Source organism: Camarhynchus parvulus, chromosome 24 (assembly GCF_901933205.1).
Source record: "Camarhynchus parvulus chromosome 24, STF_HiC, whole genome shotgun sequence".
In the NCBI taxonomy this organism is placed as follows: Eukaryota; Metazoa; Chordata; class Aves; order Passeriformes; family Thraupidae; genus Camarhynchus; species Camarhynchus parvulus.
This window is the reverse complement of record NC_044594.1, coordinates 1,862,696-1,890,275: the sequence shown is the minus strand read 5'-3', so window position 1 is coordinate 1,890,275 and position 27,580 is coordinate 1,862,696. Positions and strand designations below refer to the sequence as shown.

At 62.6% G+C, this 27,580-nt stretch overlaps 3 protein-coding genes across 5 annotated transcripts; all 3 read right to left on the bottom strand.

Annotated features, from left to right (window-relative positions):
• Positions 1 to 429: 429 nt before the first annotated feature.
• PDZD3 (PDZ domain containing 3) lies at positions 430 to 4,832 on the bottom strand. The gene is made up of 10 exons (XM_030965062.1): positions 4,817 to 4,832; positions 4,229 to 4,256; positions 3,948 to 4,012; positions 3,355 to 3,566; positions 2,301 to 2,487; positions 2,082 to 2,218; positions 1,805 to 2,009; positions 1,442 to 1,638; positions 1,155 to 1,325; positions 430 to 983 (listed from the first exon to the last, which is right to left on the bottom strand). Exons 1-10 carry the CDS (start codon positions 4,830 to 4,832, stop codon positions 939 to 941), a joined length of 1,263 nt encoding a protein of 420 aa, XP_030820922.1. The 3' UTR covers positions 430 to 938.
• A 178-nt stretch (positions 4,833 to 5,010) lies between these two features.
• NLRX1 (NLR family member X1) lies at positions 5,011 to 11,871 on the bottom strand. The gene is given in 10 exon segments (XM_030965060.1): positions 5,011 to 5,839; positions 5,949 to 6,200; positions 6,284 to 6,370; positions 7,164 to 7,525; positions 7,528 to 8,583; positions 9,397 to 10,013; positions 10,204 to 10,301; positions 10,635 to 10,698; positions 10,840 to 10,967; positions 11,638 to 11,871. Coding segments are annotated over 9 exon segments (2,976 nt in total). The 5' UTR covers positions 10,961 to 10,967; positions 11,638 to 11,871; the 3' UTR covers positions 5,011 to 5,520.
• Positions 11,872 to 17,146: 5,275 nt separating this feature from the next.
• ABCG4 (ATP binding cassette subfamily G member 4) lies at positions 17,147 to 25,654 on the bottom strand. Of its 3 annotated transcripts, none has more exons than XM_030965063.1 (14): positions 25,167 to 25,654; positions 23,546 to 23,783; positions 21,300 to 21,417; positions 21,094 to 21,226; positions 20,847 to 20,897; positions 20,581 to 20,726; positions 20,208 to 20,331; positions 19,912 to 20,026; positions 19,457 to 19,773; positions 19,163 to 19,331; positions 18,572 to 18,672; positions 17,719 to 17,877; positions 17,485 to 17,603; positions 17,147 to 17,403 (listed from the first exon to the last, which is right to left on the bottom strand). In XM_030965063.1, the coding sequence occupies exons 2-14, from the start codon at positions 23,772 to 23,774 to the stop codon at positions 17,178 to 17,180; spliced, it is 2,007 nt and encodes a 668-aa protein (XP_030820923.1). In that variant the 5' UTR covers positions 23,775 to 23,783; positions 25,167 to 25,654; the 3' UTR covers positions 17,147 to 17,177. The 3 variants fall into 3 exon arrangements, with proteins under 3 accessions (XP_030820923.1, XP_030820924.1, XP_030820925.1); XM_030965064.1 differs by lacking the exon at positions 25,167 to 25,654 and adding an exon at positions 24,966 to 25,083; XM_030965065.1 differs by lacking the exon at positions 25,167 to 25,654 and having other exon boundaries at positions 19,457 to 19,555; positions 19,637 to 19,773; positions 23,546 to 24,749.
• Positions 25,655 to 27,580: the final 1,926 nt, after the last annotated feature.

The window sequence follows — 27,580 nt, the reverse complement described above, 5'->3', positions numbered from 1 at the left end:
CAGGGGAACCCTGAGGATGCTCCTGATGTATCACCTGCAAGGGGAATCCTTGGGATGCTCCTGATGTGTCACCTGCAAGGGGAATCCTTGGGATGCTCCTGATGTGTCACCTGCAAGGGGAACCCTCAGGATGCTCCTGATGTGTCACCTGCAAGGGGAACCCTCAGGATGCTCCTGATGTGTCACCTGCAAGGGGAGCCCTGAGGAACAGCCCTTGCTGTGGAGCACAAGGGATGCCTGCAGGAGTTTGCTGTCCAATTCCTGCAGGTGCAGTGCCCAGGGGCTCTCAGGATGACTCTCAGCCCCCACCCTCCCAGCAGCACACCTGGAGAGCTCCCTACATCCACTGCCCAACTCCAGGCTTGGGAAGAGAGGATGGATCTGGCCCTGGGATGTGCTGCCCATAACATCACCCACACAAGCAGCAGCGTGGATTTGTCCTTTAATCACCCCAAAAGGGTGGTGCAGGAACAGGGTGGTGCTGGCTGGTGGACGCTCACTGCCCACAGGTTCAGGGAGGGGATGAGAGGAGCAGCACAGGAGAGATGTCCATGCACGTGCAGACCTGAGCCAGCCCTCGAGTCCCCTGGGTCATGGTGCAGAGGGCAGCACCTCAGCGCTCCTGGGAACTCCCAGAGCCTGGAGCTGGGCAAGGGCTTCGGTGCAATGTCCTGAGGAATCCCTGGAGGTAGCTGGGCAGGCAAAGACACAGCTCTGTGGTCAGGTTAGGAGGAGCTGCCAGTGTGGTTGGTACAAGCTCTGAGCCAGCCTGGGTGGGCAGAGACGAGTCCCTGGGAGTGTCATGCTGTGAGCCAGGCACGGAGACGCAGGAGCTGCGTGTGCAGGGTCCATGCTGAGCAGTGCTGAGGCCCGAGGGGCTGCACGTGGCCTGGGTGCAGGTGCTGTGTGGGAGAGCCTGTCCAGAGGCTCCCGGGCTGTTAGAATGCCTGGCACAGCTTTGTGTGCTCCTCCTGGCGCTGGCTCTGCGGGGACACAGGTTGGAGGGGTCTTTGTGCCTGGCCCCTGTGGCCAGGAGACCACACAGCCTCCTCCTAGCAGCACCACAGGTGCCAGGGAATGTTAGGATGGGTGGAATAGGAGGGTGGCAGCACTCAGAGCCCTGCCAGGCTGTGAGCACTGCCCTGGGGAGTTACCTGTATGATCTCTATGCTGTTGGCAGCAGCCATCAGCCAGGACACAGGTCCCTTGGGTGCCACCTCAAGGTCACAGAGTGCAGGGGAGCCACTGCGAGAGGGCAGGGAGGGCGTGCAGGAGCCTGAGGCGGGGTCACTGTCCTCAAAGAACTGCAGGGGGGACAGCCCGATCTGGAAGAGGAGAGGGATGGACACACAGCCCCTGTGGAGGACAACCATCCCACCGTGCAGCCTCACAGCACCCCAGGGCTCCCCAGCCAGAGCAGGAGCATGGCCCCAGGACCTACCGAGTGGTAGAACTCGTCCCCAGCGGGGTCGATGACCAGCAGCGTCACCTGGTCCTCCCGGGCGCGGATCCTGTGCACGGTCTGCTCGTGGTCCAGCCCCTCGATGCTCTCCCCATTCACGGCCAGCACTCGGTCCCCTTCCCTCATCCCTGCCTGCTCTGCTGGCAGCCCCTCATCCACATCCCACAGGAACTGGCCTGCCACAGCACAGGGAGGGGACAGGGGCTCGCAGAGGGGACCTGCCTCTGCTGACCCCCGTGTGCAGGTGGGGACAGGTCCCACTGCAGGCACAGAGCTGTCAGCTCTTCCCAACCCTCAGAAATGCCTTGCTCAGGTACAAAGTGCCCCTCTCAGCCCTCTCACCTACTCCTCCCGAGCTGCAATCATCCTCCTTGAGCAGGAACCCGTAGCCAGCAGGACCCTTCACCAGGTGCAGCTCCCGGACCTTGAAGGGGAGCCGGGAGGTGTCAGCCAAGGCAGCCGTGACCCGCAGGCCCCGCAGGCGGTAGAACTCCTCCACGGCGCTGGATGCCACCAGCAGCGTCACCTTGTTGCCGCTCTGCTTGAGCTGGATGGGAAGCACAGGTGCTCAGTGACATTCTCAGCCCCATCCCTCGCCCCCCATGCCAGGAGCAGGCACCTTTCTGGTGAGCTGGGTGTGCGAGTAGCTCCTGACGCTGTCCCCGTTCAGCTCCAGCAGCCAGCAGCCCGGTGGCACCCCCGCTCTGTCCGCCGGCCCGTCCTGCAGCACCGACAGCTGGAAGGTGCCCTTGGTGCCTGCAGGAGGAGCAGAAGGGGCACTTTGGGGTGAGTGAGGTGCTACAACGGGGAGGCTCATGGTGGCAGCATCCTGCTTTACCTTCTGGACACGACACGCTGAAGCCAAAGCCGCTTTTGTCCCTGGTGACGTGGCAGAGGCGCGGGCGGATGTCCTCGGGCAGCATCTGGGACAGGTCCCTGCCCAGGGATTTGGCTGCTTCGTAGGAGTCACCATCCAGCACCGCCAGCAGGACCTGGTTCCCGCTGGCCTTGATCTTCTGCACCACCTGGAAGGACCCAGGAACCCTGAGCAGGCACCCTGAGATGGAGTGGGATCCCTGGGGTCAGCAGGGCTCATGCATCTGGGGGTGTTCGCAGGGGTCCCAGGGTGAGGGGAGAGATGAGAATGTTGACTCCATGTTTCAGAAGGCTGATTTATTATTTTATTATATATATTATATTAAAACTATACTAAAAGAATAGAAGAAAGGATTTCATCAGAAGGCTAGCAAGCAAGAAGAATGAAATTAATAACAAAAGCTTGTGTCTGACTGAGAGTCTGAGACAGCTGGACTGTGATTGGCCATTAATTAGAAACAACCACATGAGACCAATCACGGATGCACCTCTTGCATTCCACAGCAGCAGATAACCATTGTTTACATTTTGTTCCTGAGGCCTCTCAGCTTCTCAGGAGGAAAAATCCTAAGGAAAGGATTTTTTATAAAACGTATCTGTGACATATCACCCTTTTAATTTTAATTAAATTAAAAAGAAAAGTGTTTGTAATTTCATCTGCTGGGCCCATGCAGAAGAAAGAACAAACACTTGAGAGGTTTTCTGTCGCCAATCAAAACCTCAATCAAGTGCTGATGTGGAATGATCAGGGAAATTCTTCACCTGCAGAACATCAAATTCTATCATATCACTAAAATAATCTTACAATATAAGAAAATGCAAAAACTATGCAAAGAAAGTTCATTGCTTCAAGTCCAAACAGCTGAGTCATGCCTCCTCTGTGCCCCTGGCTGGGTAGGACCCAGGGATTCCCATGGGAATCAGGGATCAGGAATCAGGGATTCCCATGGGATTCAGGGATCAGGAATCAGGGATCCCAGGGACCCAGGCGTTCCCATGGGATGCTCCCAGCTTACCCTGAGGTGGTCCATGTGGTCCACGAAGTGGCCATTGACCTGGAGCAGGCGATCCCCGTCCTGCAGCCCCCTGCGCTGGGCCACCCCCCCCAGCTCAAGCTGCCGGATGACGTGGCCCTGGCAGCCCAGCTCCTCGTGCAGGCAGAAGCCGAAGGTCTCGGTGCTCTCCTTGGTCAGCAGGTAGAATCGGGGCTCCCCCACGCCCTCACCATCTGTGGGGGGGCACAGCCCGTGAGCAGGGTCCCGCAGGGATCCTCACACAAGTTCTGCACCCCATCCTGGGCTGGGGATCTGCTCATCCGTGCTGTGGTCGCCTCCCACAGGTCCCCAGTGGGACAGAGAGCTCAGGACCCCAGCAGTGCCCAGGTGCCACAGCCCTGTGCAGAGACAGGGACACCCAGGTGACACAGCCCTGCACAGACAGGGACACCCAGGTGCCACAGCCCTGTGCAGAGACAGGGACACCCAGGTGACACAGCCCCCTGCAGACACAAGGACACCCAGGTGTCACAGCCCTGCACAGACAGGGTCACCCAGGTGTCACAGCCCCCTCAGACACAAGGACACCCTGGGAGATGAGGGCGTGTATTTACCCGTGTCCTCAGTCAGGGTCAAGGCTGGGTTGTCGATCCCAACTTTGGGGTTAAATTCAAATTTTCTGAAATGATAAAGGGCGGGAGAGGCCACGTTAGTGCAAGATGGCCCTGCCTCTGCCTCCCCCAGCCTTGGGGAGCTTGTTCCTCCATAAAGGGCCAACTGGGGCCTGTGCCTCCTTTTCCTTGGGGAAAGCCAGAGGGGATTTCCCTCTTGGACCATTCCCCACGCCTCGCCTGAGCCCCAGAAAGCCCCTGGTCAAGGGGAGATCAGCACTTACATGATGGACATCTTGTCTCCCTCGAGCCCTGCAGAGGGAGAGCAGAGGTCAGCACAGGAGCTGGTGGGCTGGGAGCAGACCCCACGCTCTCGAGCTGAGCCTGCCATCTGGGTGAGGGGGTTTGCCAAGCCCACACAGCCCCCAAGCCCCTCTGTCTCTCAGCACAGGTTGTTCCTTGGCCCTGCCATCACTGTCCTCCTGCCTTCCCAACAGCAGGGCGTGCTGCTCAGGTCCCATGGGCAAAGCAGGGCCAGATGGGCTCAGTCCTGGGGGTCTACAGGGCTCTTCAGTGAGGGCTGAGAAGGTTCACCAGGACCCCAGGGAGCTGCTGGAGGCAGGAGAAGGAAACAGAGACCTTCCCTGGCACACACCCTCCCGTAAAACCCCTCCACACCTCTTTGGGCACAAGGACCCCCAAACCCAGGCAGAGGGGATGCCTCCCCAGCATCCCCACAAGGTGACATTTTCCTGCATGCCTCTGGCTCCTTCCACAGGCTGCCTGGGCTCTGACAGTGCCTTGCTCCACCTGGCAGCAGGGCCTGGGTGTGCGGGGAAGGGTCTGCAGAGGATTCCCCGGCAGGCACATACCTTTTGTTTGCTTCATGGCTGCAGGGATTTGCCAGAGGGAGCAAGGTACAGGGTGAAGTGGCAGGGAAGTGTCCCCGCCTCTCCCAAGACGCCCCAGGTTTAATGGTTAAACAGCCCCGAGTCTGCCTGCCCTCCCAGGCCCTGGCACTGCCAGCCAGAGCTGGGAGCAGGGACCAGCACTCCTGGGACACCCAGCTCGGGGACAGCTCCTGGTGGCTTCCAGGGGGACACACAGCGAGGGGAGAATGGCTGGTTCAGCACTGGAGCAGAGGTGGGCTGCTCCCTGCCAGTGCTGGGAGATGGGGAAAGGCAGAACCCTCCGCTCCAGCTGCTCCAATTCCTCCCCAGGGAGGGCCCAAAGAGGAGATCAAGTCTTGGTACTAGTGTGCTTCAGTGGCAATAGAGAGGTGCACTTTAATGCTCCCAAAGGATTCACAGACAAGCCCCAATCCTGCTCCCTGCCAGCACTCTGGCTGGGGTGCAGGGCTGGCTTTCCACAAGCCCAGAACAAGTCCCATGTGCTCCTGGCCTGGTTTCTGTCCCATTCCCACACTTCAGCCTCGCCTGCAGATGAGGCTGAGCCCCACACACCCAGCACCTTTGACAGCACCATCCACCCAGCATCTCCAGGTGGCTGAGGGCACAGGGAATGTGCTGCTGGGCACACTCCACTGCCCCACCCTGGCTGGTGGATGGGCAGCAGGTTAGAGGCTCCCATCCTGCAGTTTCCCCAGCATTTTCTTGACCTCGCTCTCGACTCGCAGGAACTTGGCTTTCCTCCAGGGATTGGCAGTCTGGCTGCGGCTGCTCTCCAGGTCCTGCAGGAGGAGGGTGAGGTGCTGCCGGACCCGCTCACGATCCCAGAAGGGCAGGTTCCTCTGCACCACGTTCAGGATGTGGGACCAGTAATCGGAGATGTCGGTGCCCGCCGTGAGGAAAACCAGAGCCCTGACGCCGTCCCGGTCCATGCGCAGGGAGTCAAGAGCCCTCTTGCCATCCTCGCTGATGTCGTTGAAGTAGAGACTGGGAAAGCAGCAGGAGACACCGGTGAGGGCTGAGGGGAAGGACAGAGGCACACAGGGCAGGGATGCCGTGTGGGAAAAAGGGCAGGGATGCAGCAGAGCGGACTCACTGCACTTTGTCCAGCGTCTCGTGCCTCTTGGCCACCTCCACCACGCGCAGGGCCGCCGCGTCCGTCAGGGAGTTGTAGCCCAGGTTGAGCTCCTGCAGGTGCTGGTTCTGGGCCAGGTGCTGGGCGATGGCCTCGGCGCCGGGGTCCCCCAGCGAGGTGTGCAGCAGGGACAGCTGCGTCAGCGAGCGGTTTCCAGCCAGCGCCTCGGCCAGGTAGCGAGCGCCCTGCTCGCCCACGGGGTTGTTGGCCAGCCTGTGGGACACGGAGCTCAGGGAGTGCCCAGGCGCGTGGGGGACAGCAGTGGCAGTGTCATGCAGGGCGGGGGCCGTACTCACCGCAGGCTGCTCACCGCACACTTGTCATGCAGGAGCAGGTCACGGATTTCCTTGCAGGCATCGGAGCCCAGGCTGTTGAGCTGCAGGCTGGTGCAGAGCAAGACACGGGGGTGACAGGAACAAAATGGCTGTTACCTGGGAGCCTGGCAGCCCCGCCCGCTCCATTTTGCCCATCACCATCCTCCCTGGGCTCCCCGAACTAGGCCACTCCAGGTTTCCTCTCCCAAAGGGAGCGCAGTGACACCACACCCCAGCATGAGCCAGCAGAGCCAGTGCCAGCAGGAGCAGGGCAAGGGGAAGAGGATGGCGGAGTCTTCAGGAGGCGGGTGAAGGTCAGAGGAGGGATCAGGGCTCCATCAAGCCCTCCTGAGCATCTGGAGGAAGGAAGTGCGGCACAGCCCAGCTGCACAGCCCGATCCATCTGTGCTGAGCACGTCTCGCCACCACCTGGGCGGCAGGAAGACCTGCAGCTCCACAAACGTTCTGGAACATTTGTGGGAACATCTGCACAGCCCACACTCCCGCCTCTGGGACAGCAAACTCCTCACAGAGCTAACGACACGGGGATACCGAGTAACTTCCCGTAGGGACTCGGGTCTGCCAGGACAGCTGGCAGCCCGCCCAGCCTGTAAGAGCTGCAGGAACTTCCCAAAAATTCCTGCGGGAGAGCAAGCTGGGACTGCAAATCCCAGCATGCAGTGCCCTAGAAAGGCTGCTCAGGGAGTGTTGCATGTTGGAAGCTGTAGTTCCCTAGGAATGCACTGAGGATAAACATGCCCTTTCCTAAATTTTCCATACTTGGGCTCCTAAAGCATCCCTGTGATGGGCAGAGGTGAGAAAAAACCCAGTTTCTGAGCATGAGGAGGTGGGTGGTACTCACTGGAGAGCTTTGCATCGCAGCAGGACAGGGAAGAGGGTCCTCAAGCTGCCGCTGTCCAGGTTGCAGGAGGTCAGGTTCAGCTCCTCCACCTCATGACACGTGGTGCTCATGACAGACGCCAGCACGGAGCACTTGAGAGGGGTCATCTTGACGGAGGAGAGGTTGACAGCGCGGAGGGAGAGGATGGCCTCGGCCGTGAAGCGCTCATTCTGGAACTCGTGCAGGAAGAACAGGTAGTCCATGAGCTCCGAGGGGGGCAGGCCCCTGCGGCCCTTCCTGATCACCGTCTTCTTCATGGCCTTGGCGATCTCGAAGGCTGCCAGGTTCTTGATGGAGCAGCCCAGCTGCTCCAGGATGGCCTGGCGCGGTTGCGGCGGGACAGGATCCCGCCCATGAAAATGGGGAAGAGCTCAAACACCTCGTCATCCGGGGCCTCATCGGGGTGGCGCATGGGGCCCTCCACGCCCAGGATGCTGGAGTTGATCTGGTCCAAGACATCATCGTTGTAGTAGTCCTCCTCTTTGAACAGCTCCTCTGCCATGGTGTGGGCAATGGTATCCCTGTCCTTGCCGCCCACCCGCGAGAAGTAGCGAGGGAAGATCTTGAGCAGGTTGAAGAGCACGGGGAGGAAGCGCAGCGGCAGCACCTTGGAGATGATGTTCAAAACCACAGCCACGTCTTCGCTCACCTTCCCGAGCACCTCTGACAGCTCCTTCCCCACTCTCTGCACCAGGGTCTTCTTCTCTCCCAGCACCACGTACAGGGCTGCCAGGTACTCCTGCATGGCGGGGATGGTGAAGACAAAGGTGTGCTCCTTGCCCGGCTGCACGCACGGGCTCAGGAAGAAGCGGAACACATCGCTGCGGAAAACCTCCAGGAGGTTGAGCTCGCTTTCAGTCTTCATCTCCACCTCGAAGCACTGCCGCAGGTCCTCCTCTGAGAAGCAGGTCTTGCGGGACATCACCCCCTCGTAGGCCAGCTTGCCCACTGTCTTGGCCACGTACTTCATCATGGAGATGTGGGTGGGGTCAGTGCTGTCCAGCACTTCCCCGCTGAAGTTGAGCCTCAGGAAGCTGGTGTAGATGCCAGTGAGGGTCTGGCTGGGAGGAACCGTCCTGGTGAAGTAGAGGAAGTGCAGGGTGGTGCACACCAGCCAGCAGTAGGAGGGCAAGAAGCAGGCAGCCGTTATTTGGTTGTGGCGCTCCAAGTTCCTTGACAGCATCTCCACCAGGTTCTCCTGCTCCGCTGAGCGGCGGTCCTGGCTTTCCTCCCCGGAGCAGCCGGGCTGGCTGAGGCGCATCTGGAAGTAGAGCTTCTGCAGGTTGGTGTCGGAGAAGCCGCAGATCTCGGCGTAGCGCCCCACGTACTTGCCGGGGATGCGGCGCACGGCCGAGGGGAGCGTGGTGACGATGATGCTGGCCTGGGGACACAGGGCTGGATGAGTCTGGGGCTGCCCAGCAGGGTGTAACCCACTGAGGGGTGCGCAAGGATCACCCCGTCCACAGGGTGGGGTTCACAAAGGCGCTGGATCAAACCTGGCCCAGGCAGAACTTTCCCCATTCCCTCCTAGACATAAAGACTGGAAGATCACAGCCTTCATCACCTTACCAGGCTGTAAAACAGACATGTTTTATGAAAAATCCTTTCCTTAGGATTTTTTCTCCTGAGAAGCTGAGAGGCCTCAGGAACAAAATGTAAGCAATGGTTAGCTGCTGCTGTGGAATGCAACAGGTGGATCTGTGATTGGTCTCATGTGGTTGTTTCTAATTAATGGCCAATCACAGTCCAGCTGTCTCAGATGCTCTGTCTGAACCACAAGCTTTTGTTATCATTCTTTCTTTTTCTATTCTTAGCTAGCCTTCTGATGAGATCCCTTCTTCTATTCTTTTAGTATAGTTTTAATATAATATATATCATAAAATAATAAATCAAGCCTTCTGAAACATGGAGTCAAATCCTCTCTTCCCTCATCCTCGGACCCCTGTGAACACGGTCACACCAGGCCTCCAAGACATAAATAAAATCTGGAAGATCACAGCCTTCATTACCTTACCAGGCCCCCCCAAAGATCCCACCAGTGACACAAGGCCACCTTAGCAAGTCCCTCCAGGAACAGAGGCTGCCTGCTTGCTCTCCCAGCCAAGCTGGACTGCAAATAATGACCACAAGAGCCCTGTGATGCCTCAGGGCTCACCCCCAACCTCCTCCCAGCACAAAGCAGGGCAGCACCGACCTCGGGCAGGAGGTATTTCCGCAGCAGGTTCACCACGATGGCAGAGGGAGGCACGGGCTCGTTGGGGTCACAGCACAGCTCCGTGCCAGCCAGGCGGAAGTCCAGGTTGAGGCGCTCCAGGCCGTTGAGGATGAAGAGCACGCTGAGGTTGGAAGCCTCCAGCACCGGCACCACGTCCCGGAGGTGCTGGTACTTCTTGGTGACGAGGCGCCGCAGGGACACGTGGGCATGGCTGTGGGACAGGTCCTCGCAGGAGAAGGGGATGACCAGCTGGAAGCGGGGCAGGCGGCCGTGGCACCAGTCCACCACCATCTTCTTGATGAGGGTGCTCTTGCCCGTGCCCACGGTGCCGTAGAGCACCACGTTCTTCACCTGCCGCCCGCAGGCATCCACGTCGAACAGGCTGTGGAGGCTGATAACCTTTCTGGAGGGCTGCTGGAGCTGGTTCTGGATGGTTAAATCAGGGGAGGGCTTCAGAATCTCCTCCAGGGAGCTCTCCCGGATCACTGGGTCCACGTGGACGGCATCCAGAGAGAAGGAAGGGCCGAACTGCCTCTCCTCATTGGGCTGGTGGCTGAACCACACAGACAGGATCTTCTGGTGCTTCTTGATGGCACCTGCAAGGAGGAAGGTGCTGGACACGACAAGGGTTGTGCACTGGCAGGGCACTGGGGAAGTTGCCTGCCCCAAGCCACTGCAGAGAGGGGACAGCACCCAGTTATGGGGAGCCCTCACACTGCCCAGGACAGCAGCTGCCCCCACCCCGCTGTGTAGGACCCTCCCTCCAAACCAGAGCTGCAAACTCACCAGAAAAGGCCACGCTCCTCAGCTGGGACTGACCATGGCGAGAGGGGCTGGGCTGGGCAGAGCTCTCCTGGGAGCCTCCCTGGTAGCGAACACAGCCCCTGCAGGAGGAGGGAGAGTCACAGGGAGCAGGGGGGACAGATCACCAGCGAGGCTGTGGGAAGTGCTCAGAGGAGCCAGCTCAGCCCTTCCTTCCCCCACACCACGGCAGAGCTCAGGGCCAGGGCAGGGGCACGGCTGGGAGGGGAAGGCAGGTCAGCAAGCCACGGGCTGTGCATTCCCAGAAAACCCGTGCAGAGGCAGGGGAGCTGGGCTGGAGTCAGAGGGTCTGGGTGTTTGTCTGGAAGCAAAGCGGTGTCCCTGGTGCCAGGGCAGCCAGCTCAGCCAGCCAGGTGCTGTGACAAAGAGCCCCAGCCGTGTGACACTGCCTGTACCTGGGGAGGGAGATGCTGCTTGTGCCAAGGATCCTCCTGAGGAAACTCCTGCCTGCATCGCCTGCTGGGGAGAAGGAATGCACACGGTCAGGGACGGCCCCTCTCCAGCCCAGCAGGGAACCCCACACCTGGCTAGGGTGCCCAGCTGGGGAGGGCTGTCCAGGGGGGACAGGGCTGAGTGCCCGAGGCACAGAGCCCAGCTCACCTGGCACGGCAGCAGCGCACACGGACACGCTGCGGGTCCCCCTTGTCCCTGCCAGGGACCGCGGCAGCCGTGCCCAGCTGCCCCAGGGCAGGCAGCCCTGGCACTGCATGGCCCGGGACATCCTCCACCTGAAACACAGGGGTGCGTGAGGCGGGCGAGGGGCTCCGGGGGCTCAGCAGAGCACGGGGGGCTGTGGGATGTGGTGCAGCAGAGCCCTGCCCAGCCTTACCTGCCCCAGCGTGGTCCAGCCCGGCAGAACCGGCTGTGCTGGCGCTGACTCAGGCTCCCGCCCCAGCAGGGCTCAGCAGGGCGATCCTTCAGGAGCCCGGGCGGTGCTCACAGCCCCCAACATCCCGGGAAACTGAGGCACGGGGGAGAAAGATATAAGCAAACCCCAGCCGAGAGGAAGCAACAAGCAGGGGGACAACTCTCTCACTCATTCTCACGTCCCACAAGCCACGCTGTTTACAGCCCCTTTTGATGTGATCCAGGTGAAGAAACTGAGGCACAGGGGCGGGGGCAGAGGGGCTGACCTTGAGCACAGGTGTCCCGACCTCGGTGCCCCTGCAGGAAACAACCCCACGCTGTCCCATGCCCGGTTCCCAGCCCCTCTGCCCAGCCGAGGGCTCTGAGCTGCCGTCCTGCTGCTGAGCCCTTCCAAGGACCCTCCTCGGGACCCCCGTGTCCGTCCTGGCGGCCCCTGTGCCCTCCCGGCTCCCCGCTGCACGGCGAGGCCGCGGCCGTGCAGGGACCGGAGCCCGGGGCTGGCCCCGAGCGAGGCGGCGGCGCCGGGGTTACCTCGTCCTGCAGGATTCCAGCCGGGATCTGCCCGTGCTCGATGTGCCGGGCTCACGGAGCGCAGCCCCGAGCTGCCCATCCGCCTGTCCCGGGCACGGTTCTCTGCGGAGGCGGCAGCTCCGCACGCAGAACTTCCTGCAACGCCATCCCGCCCTGTCCCGCCCCGCTCCGGGCTCTGCCAGCTCCCGAGCACGATTGGAGAGCGGCTGGAGGCTGGCAGCTCCCCGAGCAGGACGGGAGAGCGGCTACAGGCTTGGAGGAACACCCGCACCGGGCTCTGCCAGCTCCCCGAGCACGATTGGAGAGCGGCTGGAGGCTGGCAGCTCCCCGAGCACGATTGGAGAGCGGCTGGAGCCTGGCAGGAACTCCCGGAACACCCGCTCCCGGCTCTGCCAGGAGCACCCGCACCCGGCTCTGCCACTTCCCCGAGCAGAGCGGCTGGAGCCTGGCAGGAACTCCCGGAACACCCGCACCGGGCTCTGCCAGCTTCCCGAGAAGGATAAGAGAGCGGCTGGAGGCTGCCAGGAACACCCGCACTCCCCACGGCCTCCCGAACACGCGCAGGACTGCGGGAGCCGCGCTCTTACCAGCTGTGCAGCGAGGCGGGGATGTCCCCTGGGCACATCTGGCCGCCCTGCATCCCCAGCTGCTGCCCGGCTGTGCAACCGGAGCCCGCAGGACGCGTTCTGCTGCGGAGAGGATCCTCCCCGGCTGGGGAAGGAGCTGGGGGAGGCTGTGCCTGTTGAATACACACAAACACGCACACCTGAACCTGCCCTCTCGCTGCCAGCAGAGCCGCTCTGGCCACCCAGCAAGTGACAGCTGTGTCACCTGGATGCTGTCCCGGCAGGTGCCAGCCCACCCAGGGGTGCTGGGACTGAGGGGTCACGCCTGTGACAGTGGTCACAAGGGTTCTTGATTTGGGGAAGAGACGAGAACGTTGACTCCATGTTCAGAAGGCTTGATTTATTATTTTATGATATATATATTACATTATAACTGTACTAAAAAGAAATAGAAGGAAAGGTTTCCTCAGAAAGCTAGCTAAGCTAAGAACAGAAAAGAAAGAATGATAACAAAGGCAGCTGGCTCCGACAGAGAGCGAGAGCCAGCTCTGCTGTGAGTGGTCACAGGATCCAAACATCCACAGGAGACCAATCACGGATCCACCGGTTGCATTCCACAGCAGCAGATAACCATTGCTTACATCTTGTGGCTGAAACTTCTCAGCTTCAGCAGGAAAAATCCTAAGGAAGGATTTTTCATAAAAAGGATGTCTGCGACACACACCTGTGCATTTGCACCCCAAATTCAACGCCCCCCATCACCGGCGTGCCCTCGAGGCTCTCAGGAAAGGGAGACACCCAGGCAGTACACTATAAATATAAGTTTTATTGATGTGTGAAATCCAACAAGTACAGCTGGCATCTCGGAAACACTGACACAAACCAAAGCATCTCCTCCTGCCCAACAGCTCCCGGCACCCTCTGGGCACTGGCGAGCAGCAAGCTGGCACCTGGCACCCCGGCCCTGCGGGGCACTTACCTGCGTGTGCAGCCCAGCCTGGAGAGCCCAGGGCCTCACCTCCACCCTGCCTGGTTCCTGCCAGGCTGCAGCTGTGGGCAGCAGTGCCCTGCTCCTGCTTCACAGCCTCCTCCCAGCAAGGCAGAAAGACCTGGGCAAATGCCCCCCGGAGCAGCTGGCACAACAGAGCTGTGCCAGCAGACTCCCTCAGCCTTTGAGCTGGTACCTGCGCCTTATTTTGGCAAGCTGTCCCAGGGAGGAAGCAGCTCACACTGTGGTCGTGTGGAAATGTGAGTTTCAATGCCTGCACTTCTCTGCATGGTGCCCCCCTGGATCATTTGTGCCCCACATGGTCCAGCCTGGTGTCCTGACAGCAAAGGCTGGAAAACCACAGGGGCCAGCATGGCAGGGACACACACAGAGAGCCCATGGCACAGGGACGGGACAAACGGTGTCCACACACAGCGAGAAGGAAACACTGTTTTATTGCCTGATTTGGGAGAGGGGTGACGCCCTGGAGAAGCCCCATCCCCTCCCTGTCCTAGCCCAGTCTCCCCTCCAGCAAACCCCAGCCAGGTGATGAAGCATTTGCTCTTCTTGTGCGTGTGACAGAGGTGGCCTGGACATGCATGGAGGTGAGTGGCCATGCCCCTGCCTGCCTGCCTGCCGTCCGAGCACCCGTGAGAGGCAGAGCCTGACACAGCCAAAGGGGCTGAAGCAGTTTTTGGTGGGCTGAGGTTCAGCTGGTGTTGCCAGGGAGCCAGAGCCACAGCTTGAACCCCTCCCTCATCCACTCAAAGTGCATCACAAGGGAGGGCAGGGGCAGGAGAGGAGGTGTGGGGGAAGAAGCCTGCTCTCCTCCATCACACTCCTCGTGATTATCCGGACGCGTTCTCTCGCGGCATTCCTGCAGCCAGGAGCACGCACAGCTCTGTCTCCCTGCTCTGATAAAGTGCATCCTTGCTGCTTCCCTCAGGATGGCTGCACCCCATCCCTCTGCCACATCTGGGCAGAGAAAACCCCTCCTGCTCTGCTGCTGCAGGGCAGGGACCACCCAGGCAACGAACCCCAGGGTGCTCAGCCCAGCCCAGCCAGCCTGGGGGCTCAGTGCAAACGTGCTTCACCTCCTCACCTTTCCCTGCACCTTCCACCACCTCTGGGGCTGTCCTTGAAGACAGGGAAAGGACAGTGGCACCTTGGCTCAGCTCCTCAGGCAGCGCTGAGGGCGCCCTTGCCCTGTGCCGCATCCCTCACTCATCAGCCCCTTCATACCACACACTCACTTGCGTCCTGCTGCCCCGGGGTCTGCCCCATCACCCCCACTCCCCAGAGCCCTTGCCCAGCTCGGGGACAGCCATCCTGCAGCTCCAGGCTTTGTCCTGGCCCTCTGCCCCGCAGTGGCCATGCACCTGGTGAGCTGGGGCGCTGCAGCTCACGGGCACAGGGGGCACAGGCTGTGCTGAGCCCTCCTGGACATCCCAGGGCGCTGCCCCATCCCAGGCAGGCTGGGCCCAGCAGCGGGAGCCGCCTGCCCTGGCAGTGCTGCTCCAGGCTGGGGAAGCCTGGCCCATGGGGTTCCACTGCAAGCAGCAGAGCCTGGTCAGCAAAGCCTTCCCTGGGCGTGGGGGACACGGCCAGTGGCAGTCACTGCTGCCTGCTGGTGGCCCCTTTGCTCCACACACTAGTCCATCTTGTCCTGGTCCTCCTGGGGGCGGTGGTGGCCCTGGCTGTGATGGCACAGGGCTATCCAGGTGTGCAGGGTGCTGGGGACAGCAGCACCCCCAGGGTGCAGACGACAGGACCCACCACAGAGCCCCAAATGCCAGGGGGCAGCAGGAGTTGTGCAGAGCTGCCCCACTGACACCTCCTGCATCTCGGGATCCATCCAGGGAAAAGCCTCAGCCCAGCAGAGCAGGGACTGGTCCCAGCCCAAGAGCAGGACAGAAGCAGGGCATCATCCCACCAGCTCCAGGGACAAGGAGATGGACAAAGGTGACAGCCCCACATCCCCCTGCCCACCCCTGCACCTCGTGACAGAGCACAGGGGCTGCCCCCCGCTCCCCCGTGCCCCTGTGGCTGTGGCTGGCAGCCCTGCAGCTGGCACAGCTCCACTGCAGAGCACAGCACTGCAGGAAGATCCAGGAGCAGAGGGGAATTTAGTGAGGGGCAGTGAAAAGTCAGACAGCAGCCCCTGGGGAAAACCCCAAGCTCAGCAGCAGGGTGGGTGCTGCTTGCAGACCCTCAGAGCAGGAGAGCCCCATGGCCAAACATTCCTCGATGCCCTCCGGGCAGGGGAAGCTCAGCTTTGCTGAGTGCCAGCGTCAGTGTCAGGCCAGCCAGACTCTGCTGTGCAGCCCCAGCCCGAGCCAGCAAACCCAAGGATCAGCCTCCAGGATTCTGCTGGAATCTGGCATTTGCCCTGCAGTCCCTGGCTGCTCAGAGTGCCAGGAGCAGGATCCCCAGGCTGACCTGAACCAGGGCCAGCCTGCCAGGGTGGGGCAGGGCTCTGCCTCCCCCACGTCCATGCTTGCCAAATTCCTGCAGGTTCCCACGTCTGTGGGCGCCACGTGCAGCCCGGTGCCAGCAGCGCCAGCACACCCAGGGAGCTGTGCTGGGCAGGTGAGCAGGGCGCTGTGTTCCCAGCACAGCAGCATGTGCAGACGCCCCAGCGGCTCTGGGCTCAGCTCAGTTCCTCTGGAGAGGCAGCAAGGTGCTGAATTGCCTTCCCTCTGCAAGGCGTGCGAGTTTGGAGCAGCCACCAGAGCCACCAAAAGGGACCTTCTGGCGCCATCACTGAGTGCAAAGGCCTCCCCAGTGTCCGTGTCACCCACTGCAAACAAACCAGTCCGGGATCTCACCTGGTTTCCAGTCCAGGCACTGCTGGGACCCCCCTCTGCCCAGTGTCACCCCGGGGGGTTGGCACTGTGACAGGCTGGGTGTCCTTGGTGTCCCCTCCCTGCAGGGTCGGTGCTGAGCGAGGCTCGTCCGCCCCGTCCTGCTGAGACAGCCCCGGGGGAGCTGGGGCAGAGAGGCTGCAGGGGAAGGGCTCAGGGCCAGCTCTCCTCCTGCAGCAGAGCCTCCAGTGATGACACAGCTGAGCCCAGCCCTGTTTTCCATCCTCCTGGCACGGGCAGGGTGTGGGAACTCAAATCCTCCTTGCTCCATGCAAGGGACAAGGCATTTCTTCCATTCTTGGTTCAGATCCTCTTGTCTCAGACCCCAGAGACAACGGAGACTGAATGTGAGACTCCCTAAGGTCTGAGAACACTGTCCTGCTCCCACAGACCCTGGCTTGAGGATCCCATCTCTGAGGATGATGTCCCAGCAGGAGTCTGAGCCCCAAGTCCTTCTCTGCCCGTTTGCTCCCTTTGCTGAAGACTGGGATGCAGTGGGGCTTGTGGGGAAGAAAAAATAAAGAAAAAAGGAAAAAAAAGGAGAAGAATTTGCACAGAAAGGAAAGGGGGATGCAGCAATCTCTGTGGCTACAACGACAGGAAACTCTAAAGCCTTGTGCAACTCCACCTCTGGCATCTTTGGGCTCTTCTCAGCGCTGACTCCCACGCTGCTGGCCAGGACGAGGAACGGGGCCATGGCTGCACTTCCAGCTCTGCAGCTCCCTCCTCCCAGCCCTGCCCAGCCCCAGCTGCTGCTCCCCCTGCATGGGCCAGGCTCCTCCCAGCCGTGCTGGGCACAAACCCCTGGGCTGGGCTGTCCCTGCTGTCCCCAGGGCAGTGCCAGGCAGGGACAGCAAGAGGGGGCCCAAGCTCTGTCAGTCCTGGGGGGGGGAGAGTGGCACATGCCAGGGCTGTACAAAACGTTTTGCAATGAAGAGTGTGTGTGGAAAGGTTAAAACAGTTCCGAGATGTCTCAAAACCCTTCTCGGCTGAGCCAGGCCTGGCTGGCACCTCCCAGCGCCTCCACCACTGTCTGAGACCTGCAGGAGCACCCTGTCCATCTGCAGAACATCTCTCACAGCAGGCCAGGCCCGGGAGCGGCACCGGGGCCCCACGGCCCCCTTATCTCTCAGATTTGACCTTGTACCTGAGCACCAGGTAAGCCAGGAGCCGCAGGATGACGAAGAAGATGCCCAGGATGAGGAAGTCCAGGTAGAGCTTGGCCTCCTCCACGTCCAGCTCCTGCAGGATCTTGATGGGCTTTTGGAAAGGGCAGAAGTCCTCGAGGCACTCGAGGTCCTCGCGCTCCATGGCGTAGATGGTGAGGATGACCCCCTCGAAGCCATACCTAGGGCAGAGCACACCTGAGGGTCACCAGGGGCACAGGGCAGCCCAGGACAGGGAGCTCTGGCCAGAGCTGGGGTCCCACCTGACATAGGAGACGTAGGAGCTCCACTGCAGGTAGGTGGGGATGGTCTTGAAGCTGACGAAGAAGCCCGAGAAGAGCAGCACGGGGATGGCAGTGACAGGTCCCACAAAGGTGGCCACCTGGGGAGCAGAGGCCGCTGGGGTCACGTCCCTGCCCACCCGTGGGCAGCACTTCACCCCAAACTGCCACAGCGACCCTTGCAACTCTCCACGGAAGAGGCAAAGCCTGTCAGACCTGCAGGGAAGTGGAAGCAGCTCCGATGAGGAGCCCCAGGGACTGGGCCACCAGGGCGGTGGCGGTGGCCAGGGCAGAGAAGAGCAGGAAGCGCGTGGCCTCGGGGGGCTGGCCCGTCATCCAGTACACAATGCTGCAGTAGGCGATGGGGCAGATCACCTGCGGGGGACAGGCACACAGCCCTGCTGGGCCCCAGGGCCATCCCCATCCCACTGACCCCACAGACACAGCTCTGCTGGGCCATCCCCACCCCATTGACCCCACAGACACCACCCACGGCCATCCCCACCCCACTGACCCCACAGACACAGCTCTGCTGGGCCATCCCCACCCCACCGACCCCACAGACACCACTCACAGCCATCCCCACCCCACTGACCCCACAAACACCACCCTGCTGGGCCCCACAGCCATCCCCACCCCATTGACCCCACAGACACCACCCATGGCCATCCCCACCCCACTGACCCCACAGACACAGCTCTGCTGGGCCATCCCCACCCCACCGACCCCACAGACACCACTCACTGCCATCCCCACCCCACTGACCCCACAAACACCACCCTGCTGGGCCCCACAGCCATCCCCACCCCATTGACCCCATAGACACCACTCACAGCCATCCCCATCCCACTGACCCCACAGACACAGCTCTACTGGGCCATCTGCACCCCACTGACCCCACAAACACCACCCACGGCCATCCCCACCCCACTGACCCCACAAACACCACCCACGGCCATCCCCACCCCACTGACCCCTCCACGGCCAGCCTGGGGCAGCGGGCAGGGAGTGGCTGTGCCAAGGGTGGCACGGCAGCGCCAGGGTGGTGACCAAAGGCACCAAAGCTCACCTGGAAGGGCACGTCTGCCATGGTCTTTGCCAGGTAATAGGCTTTGAGGCTGTACCAGTAGTTCAGGTGTTCCCTCAGGAACACGGTCATCTCCTGGGGGACTGCAGGGAAACGGGGTGAGCAGCCAGCAATTCCCTGCCCTGGGGTGCTCCAGCCCCTCTCACACCCACCCTGCAGGTGGGATGCACCACCTGCATCATGAGAGGGTGCCCAAACCTTCTTTGGGGGGAAAAAAAAAATCAATGGCTGATAGGAGGAATTTCCACATGGAAAAGTCAGCTTGGGTGGGGCTTTTTACAGATTTACACACATTTTCTCAGATTAAAATAATAGAACATTAAAATTCCAGCATTCTGCTTTGAGCCAACAGGGGTCAAATAGCCAGATTGTAGCCAAACAAAGGGCAAAACTGCAATACAGGCAAACAGAAGGCTTTCCCCTGTTCTCTTCTTTTCTCTCCTCTCTTATTTTCCCCCTTCTGCCTGATCCCTCTGGCTCCCCACACCCTGCCCAGCACACCCGCAGTGCCACACAGCTGCAGCACCCCAGCAGCTGGGAGCAGGGGGGATTTGGGGGCAGGGAGCTCCTTACAGGTGAGGATGGTGGGCATGAGGGCAGCGAACATGAGGAAGAGCATGGAGAAGAAGAGGAAGCCGGTGTTGTTGAAGACCTTGCCCGCGTCGTTGCCGATGTGCAGGTAGAGCAGCCCGATGAGCACCCCGATGCAGATGTGGGACATGAAGCGCAGGTGGGTCAGCACCTGCGGGCACAGCGGGGCTCAGCAAGGCAGGGCTGCACCCCAAAAACATCCCAAGGGAGCAGAGGACAGCCCGTGGAGCTCCTTGTCCCTGCCGGACCCCAAAGAGCCCAACCCCGAGCCCTCACCGTGTCCCGTAGGATGCAGATGAAGGTTCTCTTGAAGAGGATGCAGAACTGAGTTGAGGTGCTGGTGGCAAATGTGTGGCTCTCGATGTGATCCACGTCCTGCAGGAGCACAGGGACGTGGGTCAGGTTCTCACCACGGGGTCCCTGCTGGCACGGGAGGCTCCTCTGAGCCCCACTCACCGTCCCACACGTGGGGCACGATGAGTCTGCCTTGTCAGGGCTGCTCTTCTTCTCGGCCATGGTGCACATCCCGTTCTGCACAGCGCGGAACAGGACGGGGTTGAGGTCCCCGTACTCCCCTGAGGCCACCTCGATGACTGTGGAGGAGGACAGGACCCCTGAGAGGTGCTGAGCCACCAGCACCTAGCAGGAAGGGCACAGGCAGCTCCCTTGGGCATCCTGGGCAGCCCCCAGGGCTTGGGCACGGGGTTTGGAGCTGGGGTGGGGGCACTCACTGAAGTCAGCGGGGTTGTGGTACGTGGGGCAGTGGAGGCCAAGGCCCTTCAGGTAGGGGATGAGGTTGGTCACGACGCCCTTGAAGATGCACTGGCCCTGGCTCAGGATGTAGAGCTGCAAGAGAAAACCAGGATGTGGCAGGTGCAGGGCAGCCAGGGCACTGCCACCCCCTCCGGGCACAGGCCGCCCTTGCCAGACCCCAGCCACACAAACCCAGGACAAATGCCTGCAGCCACCCCTCCCATGGCCTCTCTCCTGGCTCTTGGGGCCAGAGGGACCCTGTGCCAGGCCAGACCTTGTCGAACATCTCAAAGAGCTTGGCGCTGGGCTGGTGGATGGTGCAGATGATGGTGCGCCCGCCCTGAGCCAGGGAGCGCATCAGGGACACCACCTGGAAGCAGGAGGCACTGTCCAGACCACTGTGGCCACGCAGGACGGGGTGGAGAGGAGAGAGAGACAGCAGAGAGAGAAGGGCAGAGTTGAGAGAGGGACAAGAACATCCTAAAGACGCCCCCACTTGCGGGCACCCTCCCTCAGATCCACGCAGAACAGCGCCAGCCCCAGGGGCACAGTCCCATCCCGTGCTCAGGTGGGCACCTGAGGGCACTGGCCAGGCCAGCAGGGGCAGCCCGGCTGGGCAGGCAGGGCTGGGAGCCCTGTGGGCTCACCTGGTGGGCTCATCGAAGAACATGACGGGCGGGTTGTTGACCAGCTCCAGGGCGATGGCCAGGCGCTTGCGCTGCCCCCCCGACAGGGAGCTGGTGCGGGTGTAGGAGCACTCCAGCAGCCCCAGGGCCGTCAGGATCTCGTTCACCTGTCACACAGCCAGGGTTTGCACGGGCTTTCGTCCCCCTCCCTTCACCCATCCCCTGCTCCCCTTGTCCCCGTGCTGGGGAGAGCTGAGGGGGTCTGACCCACCCTCCCCAGCCCTTACCAGCTCCTTCTTCACCTCCTGCTTCTCACTCAGCTTCAGGTTAGCAGAGACCTGCAGGGAGAGGATGGCCGTGGACTGTCAGATGTAGGGAACAGAGCTGGCTGCACCATGGCTCCACCCCTCTCTGCTCAGCATGGAGCGAGCAGGATTTTGTTCCTGCATCCCAGAGCCCTTGGAAATGCCCAGCGCCGGTGTGGGCTCAGTGCCCACAGGATATCCCTCAGCTCTGGATGTCCCCAGAGCTCACCATCATGGCCTCGAGCACGGTGAGGTGTGGCAGCAGCATGTCATCCTGCATGATGTAGCAGGACATCTTGCGGAAGGTGCGCAGGTCCCGCGGCCGCCCGTTCACCAGGATCTGCCCCTTCATGCCAGTCTCCCTGCAGGAGGGACGGGAGGGGGGATGCAGCACAGCCCTGCACCCCCAGCCCCTCTGGGTCCTCTCAGCCTCACCTGTAGCCAGCCAGGATGTTCATGAGTGTGGATTTCCCGGCTCCCGAGGGGCCCATGATCCCAATGAGCTCCCGCTGGCAGAACTTCCCTGACAGGCATTTGAGGAGAGTCTTGTACCCTGCAGGGGGAGAGCAGCAGGGCTTTGGGCGCTGCCATGCCACCCCAGGACCCCCGTGTGCCATGCCAGGGGCTGCGTGTGCCCCATCAGCACCCCCAGGGCTATGGCCGCTGCAGCTGCCACCTCCAGCACGATCCCTGCCCCTGGGCCTTGGCTGATCCCACTGATTCCCGGCACTGAAGAAGCTCCTGACCTGGATCACGGCAAAGAGCAGGGAAATCCCCGGGTCAGGGCACAGAGCTGCTGAGGGAGATTACCAGGCTGCTCCTGGATCTGTCTTCAGACGCTGATCCCTAAGGCCAGGGGCAGGGCCAGCGCAGAGCAGGGCAGCAGGGGGCAGGCAGAATTCCCGATCCGGCTGGTGCCTTCATTGGCATTCACGCTGTGGCACCCGGCAGCAGCCGCTGCTAATCAGACCTGGAATTATCTCTGCTTTAAACGCGGCTGATTAGCATTTTCTGGCAGAAGGAACACGATGTGTCGGGAGCAAGGAACAAGCACAGCCTCGGGCTCTCAGGAGCTGCCCCTGAAATGGAGCCCTGGTTGGACAGGAATTGGTTTTGGGGGGTGATAACCCCATGGACCGAACCTGAGCACCCCTCTAGTGGAACTGTGTCCCCTCTGTGCCCCACGGGGACAGCCGCTGTGGGGCAAGGGCAGCAAACCCAAGCTGGGGCAAGCCCAGGGACAGAGCAGTGACAGTCCCACCTTTCTGGGGAGCCCTGTGGCTCGTCCATCCCCAGGGAAGAGCATCCACCCCCCGCTCCTCCTTTGAGCCCCTCGGGGTCAGGACCCCGCAGCAGGAGGGGGTCCCGCGGGCAGAGGGGCGGCCGGGGGAGGGCGGGGGGCTGCGCAGGGTGGCCAGGGGCGAGCAGGGCCAGCCCCCCCCCCCCCGGGCAGCGCGCACTGCTCCGCACCGCGCATGCTGCTCACGTCGGCGCCACTGCAGCTTGCGCAGCGGTTACTCACGTTCATTGACTGCCAGTAACCTCCTGCTCAGCACAGCGGGCCAGCCGGCCGGGGGGATGTGGGCAAAGCCGCCGAGACCCCCCGCCAGCCCCGCCTGAACGGGGGGAGAAAAGCCCCCATCCCACCGCCCCCCCAGGGACCCCCGGACCCCTGGGCTTGCTCCCACCTGGCCCAGCTGCCCGAGCCTCCCCCCGTCCCTCCCTGCAGGGCACTGGCCCGCTGGCAAGCAGCCGGTTCCTCCTGGGTGCTAGAGCACAATCCGCCCTGGAGAGCCCGCGGCTGTGCCATGGATCCTTCTGGGATGCTTCCTCAGCATCCCGGGTAAACAGGGAGGCACCATCCCGGCAGATGTCAGGGCTGCTCCCAGGGCGTTTCAGAGCCTCGGTTTCCCGAGCTGCACAGCCTGGGCACGGGGCAGAGCCCCACCGGGCACTCCTGGCTGGCAGAGCCCCTCACCGAGCCCTGTGACCCCAGTGCCTACTCGTCCCTGCCTGCCTTCAGCTTCTGCAGATCAGCTCACCTCCATCTTATCGGGCTGCCTGATTGGCATCCCATTAACTGAGAGCGCTAATTAAAGCAGACTGCCACCCACCAGCTGCCATCTGCCTCCCCTCTCCCCTCCCTGAGCTCCCGGCCAGAGTCACACACAGGGGAGGGGGCCCCGGCCTGGGCTGCACAGGGAGAGGAAATCCCCCACAAACCACCCCTTCTCCTGGCCAGGCTGGGAGCTGGGGTGTCCTGCTGCATCCCACACAGACATCCTACCCCAAACAGCAGTGCTGGGAACCCCATCCCATCCATCATACCCCAAACAGCAGTGCTGAGTTAACCCATCCCATCCATCATACCCCAAACAGCAGTGCCGGGGTATCTCATCCTACCCCATCCCACTCCATTCCACCCCTCCTGGCTGGCCCAGGGTGTCTGCCCAGGCCAGAGTTTTCCCTGGAATGCGCTCTGCCTTCCCCTGGCATTGCCCAGCACAGCGGGACGCGAGCTTTGCCTCCCCCTCGCACGGGCACCCAGAACAAACAGCCGGGCACAAAGAGCCCCTGGCACTCGGAGCAGGGTGAGGTCATGGCGTGCAGAACGGGAACGGGCTGGGAGAGCCCTGCGGGTCCCCTCCCCTCCCTGCCCTTCCCCACCCGCCAGCTCCTACCTCTCTTCCTCCACCAGGATCCCTCCCGCACGGAGTAGGACAGGTCGATGAACTCGATGTTGACAGCCGAGCGCTTGGGGAGGTGGGAAAACCTCTGCGCCTCTGTGATGTGGTTCTCCACCTTCTTCAAGTGGGTGGTGAGCAGCGGGGCGTCGGGAGGGCCGGCGTGGCACACCGTGTCCTCCAGGGCGATGGAGACGCAGGCGGGATCCATGCCCTTCTCCGCCATCCTGCCGCTCTGTGGGGAGCGCACGGGGCTCGGCTCCTCTGCCAGGCACTGCGGGGACCAGCCCACAGCGAGTCCTGGCCCTGCTGCTCCTGCTGGCTCCGCTGTCCCCTCCGCCCAGCTGGGGCCGGCACCCACATCTGGCTGCGAGGATGGAGCCGGCCGAGCCTGCGCCCCGGGGCTCAGGGCGAGGAGCGGCAGGGTTTGCTTCAGCTCCACAGTCAATAATTGATGCACCTCCTGCAGCTCGGTCCGGCTCAGCTCCCCCAGCCCCGGGGGGCCCTGCCCCGGTGCCGGTGGGTGCAGGATGGGAGGAGGCAGAGCTGATGTCCTGCCCTGTGCCTGGGTGTCCCCAAGGACTCACCAGGAACCAGCCCTGCCCTGGCCTTGGGGAACACAGGTATGAAATCCTAAACAAGCAGATGATTCCAGCCGGCTTCCTGGACAAAGCATGACATGCTCCTGGGGCAGAGCAGCCCTGGGTGCATCAGACCCTCAGACAGTGCCTGGCGTCCCCCCGGGCTTGCTGGGAGAGCCTTAACACAACAGGGAGGGGGCCCTGCTGCTGCCATTCCTTCTCTGCCTTCCTCGGCTCATCATTTCACCTTCCGGGCTCTTCCAGCACAGCCCCAGAGGCCGGGCCAGCAGCGAGCCGGGGCCATGACGCTGATACACCTGCCCCAGCCCTCCCGTGCCCGCAGTGCTCCACAGCCGGCTGCAGCACGGCCGAGCCCCGCTCGGCTCGGGGGCTCTGCGGTGCTGGGGGATGCTGAGCGAGCAGGGCGGGCAGCGCGGCTCTCCGAGGCTGCCGGGGGTCAGGGATCCCCCAGGAGCAGGAAAATCAGCTCGGGCTGTGCCGGAGGGGCTGTGCCCTGCACCCACCTCGCCCCCCAGCCTCGCTAACCTACATCGGGCTGCGGGCAGCGGCTCGCTGCGGCTGCAGCGCACACAGCGGCCCCTGCGAGGGGCGCCGGCAGCTGCGGGAGATCCCCCCAGCCCAGCCCAGCCCAGCCCAGCCCAGCCCTGCTGCAGGCAGACCCCGCTCAGGGCTGGAACGAAGCCAGCCCAGCCCCGGGCAAGGAGGGGTGGGGGTTCCCAGCCCGCGGGTCCCCTCCCGGCATGGGCGGGGTGCAGGAACGGGGGGTTCGGGGGTGCTGCTGGGGGGCAGCGGGCTCGGAGCGCCCTCGGGCTCACCTTGACTCCTCCGGCTGGGCGTTCACGGAGCGCTAAATCCCGCAAGCGGCTCTCCGCGGCTTAGCCCAGCCCCGAGGCGCGGGGTGGGGACGGGAAGGCTTTGCCCGAGGATGCTCTTCCTTCATCCCCGCTCCCCGCCGGCCCCCTCCATCCCCAGCCCCCCCGGCCCCGGGGAGGCTCCCGGCTCTCCCGCAGGCTCACCTGGCAGGGCGCGGGGCGGCGGCTCCGCTCCCGCAGCGCCCCCGCCTCGCCTCCTCCGCAGACAAAGGGGCGATGCCCGGGGGGCCCGGCCGGGCGGGGGGCGGCTCGGTTCGGCTCGGTTCGGCTCGGCTGCGGTGCTCAGCGGCGGGAGCCGGGCTGGGCGCTGCCCCCGCGGGTGCCCGGCCCGGGTCTCCTCCCCATCCCTCCGCGGGGCTGGGTGGGCAGGGCGGGCGGGGGGCGCTCGGGCCCCGCACTGGGCAGCAGAGGCCCCGCAGTGGGCAGCAGCCCCCCGGGCCGGGCTGCTCGGGGCTCCCCTCTCTCCCAGCCCCGCGGCCGGTGCTGCCGGGCGGGGAGCAGGATGGGCGGCAGGATGGAGGGATGGATGGATGGATGGGCTCTGCCCGGGCGGGCAGCGCTGCCAGGCAGCGAAAAATCCTCTTAAAGGGACCGGCCCTATTTCCTCTCGCCGCCTGCCAGCAGGCCCTGAGCATCCCTGAGCACACGGCCCGGCTTTGGCAGCGCTGCCTCAGCACCCCCTGCACCACAGGGCCGGCTCCTGTCCGCGTCTGGGCACAGCCCCCGCACTGCCCCCGCAGCCCAAACCCCCCTGAGGGAGCCCCACACACCCTAAAGCTGCTCCTGCCCCGCTCAGCCCCGCACAGACCCCTGTGCAGACCCCCCTGCACGGGCACGGTGTGCAGCCATGGCTCGGGACAGCTGCTCACAAAGGGGGGTGGCAGGGGGGGTCCCTCCGGGGTTTTAGCCCCAGCACACCCTCCCTGGTGCAGCTCGTCCTGCAGGATCCCCCTGCACCTCCCCAGCACCACGCCTGGCTCCCTCCTCGCTGTTACTCACACCTCTCACCCACCACAGCACTTAAACACCAGAGACATATGGAAATGAGCGGCACCAGCAAGAGTATTAATTAAAAAACCATCTGTTGAGCCAAGGAGAGCTTTCCCCACCCCCTGCCAGCTTAGGGCTGGGACAGAGCTCAGGGCAGGATCCAGGCAGAGGAGACCAGGGGAGGGCATGAGGAGTTACCCATGGAGCCAAGCTCCTCATGGAGGTCTTAAGTCATCTTGTTCTGGATCAAAAGGCACGTGGGGCTCACCCGGTTCTCTCTGTACCCAGCTGCCTCCCAGCCCTGGGGCACTCCCTGTGTGCAGGTGCCAGCCCAGGCCTGCTCTGGGCAGTGCCACGTTCCCTGCAGGGAATGGCCTGGGAATGAAACCCCTAAAGCCTTAACCCTCTTTCTGCTCAGCTGGGCCCAAGCTGGTGGCCATGAAGCACCCAGCAGCTGCTGGGGAGTCATTTCAAGGTGGGAGGAAGCAGGGATGGAGCACAGAGCCATGGGGACATCCACATCCCTCTAATCCCCAGCTGGGACCTCCCTAAAGTGGCCTTGTCCATAGCTGTGTCCCCACTCAGGACAGTGGCAGAGGGAGCCTGTCCTGGTTCTGTCATCTGTGTTCAGGGCTGCGGGGACAGAGCAGGCAGCAGAACCTCTTTGCATGACAGGAAAACCTGTGGGATTCCCTGCAAAGATATTTTTAATGACCCGTGGCTGGTCCTCCAGCACCCTCAGCACCGCCACCACTTGTGCTCCTGACCACCCCCTCCTTCCTTGGGGCAATAAAACTGCTTCCATCGAGGAGCCAGAGATGTCCTCAAGGGGCACAAAGCTGCTCCTGGCTGGAGCCACATCTCGCCATTTGTGGCCCCAGGCTGCTGGGAGGAGAAGCCCCTGCAGGGAGGGGCTCTCAGGGCAGGACCACAGAGCCCCCGGCAGGAGCAGCACCGGCAGCCAGTGCATGGAGCAGCCTGTGGGGAAGATTTTCCACCTGGGAGATGAGACCTTTGCCCTCTCTGCTCTCCCAGGGAGGCTGCAGGGCAGTTTGGTTCCTCAGCAGTGGGTGCTGCAGCCCTGGCCAGGCTGCTCAGGCCCTGCCATGGGGACAGGAGGCAGATGCCACACTCCTGCTGGCCCCAGCGAGCTCAGGGGGCGGCTCCACCCCCCAGCTCAGGGCCTGGAATTCCCTGACACTGAGAAATCCCAACTGCAGCACTGAAGGACAGGTATTTTGCACCAGGCACAGGCACAGGCACAGGCACAGGCGCTGCCTCTCCCCTAAGAGGGGCTCTGAGCCTCCTCTGGGAAGCAGCCGGGGAAATGGATGGTGACACCCCCAGATCCCAGCACCTGCTGCTCCCAGAGCATCCCCTGGGCCTGGAGAGTCTGGGGTGAGCCACCCTGCAAGAGTGAGTCCAGAACATCTCAGATGACAGCCTCGGGCAGACAGAGCTTATGGAAGGAGCACAATGGAGACACTGGTGAAGCAGGAGCCAGGGTGGAAGCCTCTCTCAGCACAGTGGCCACAGCCCCGGGTGGCCCAGCTCTACCTGGAAGAACC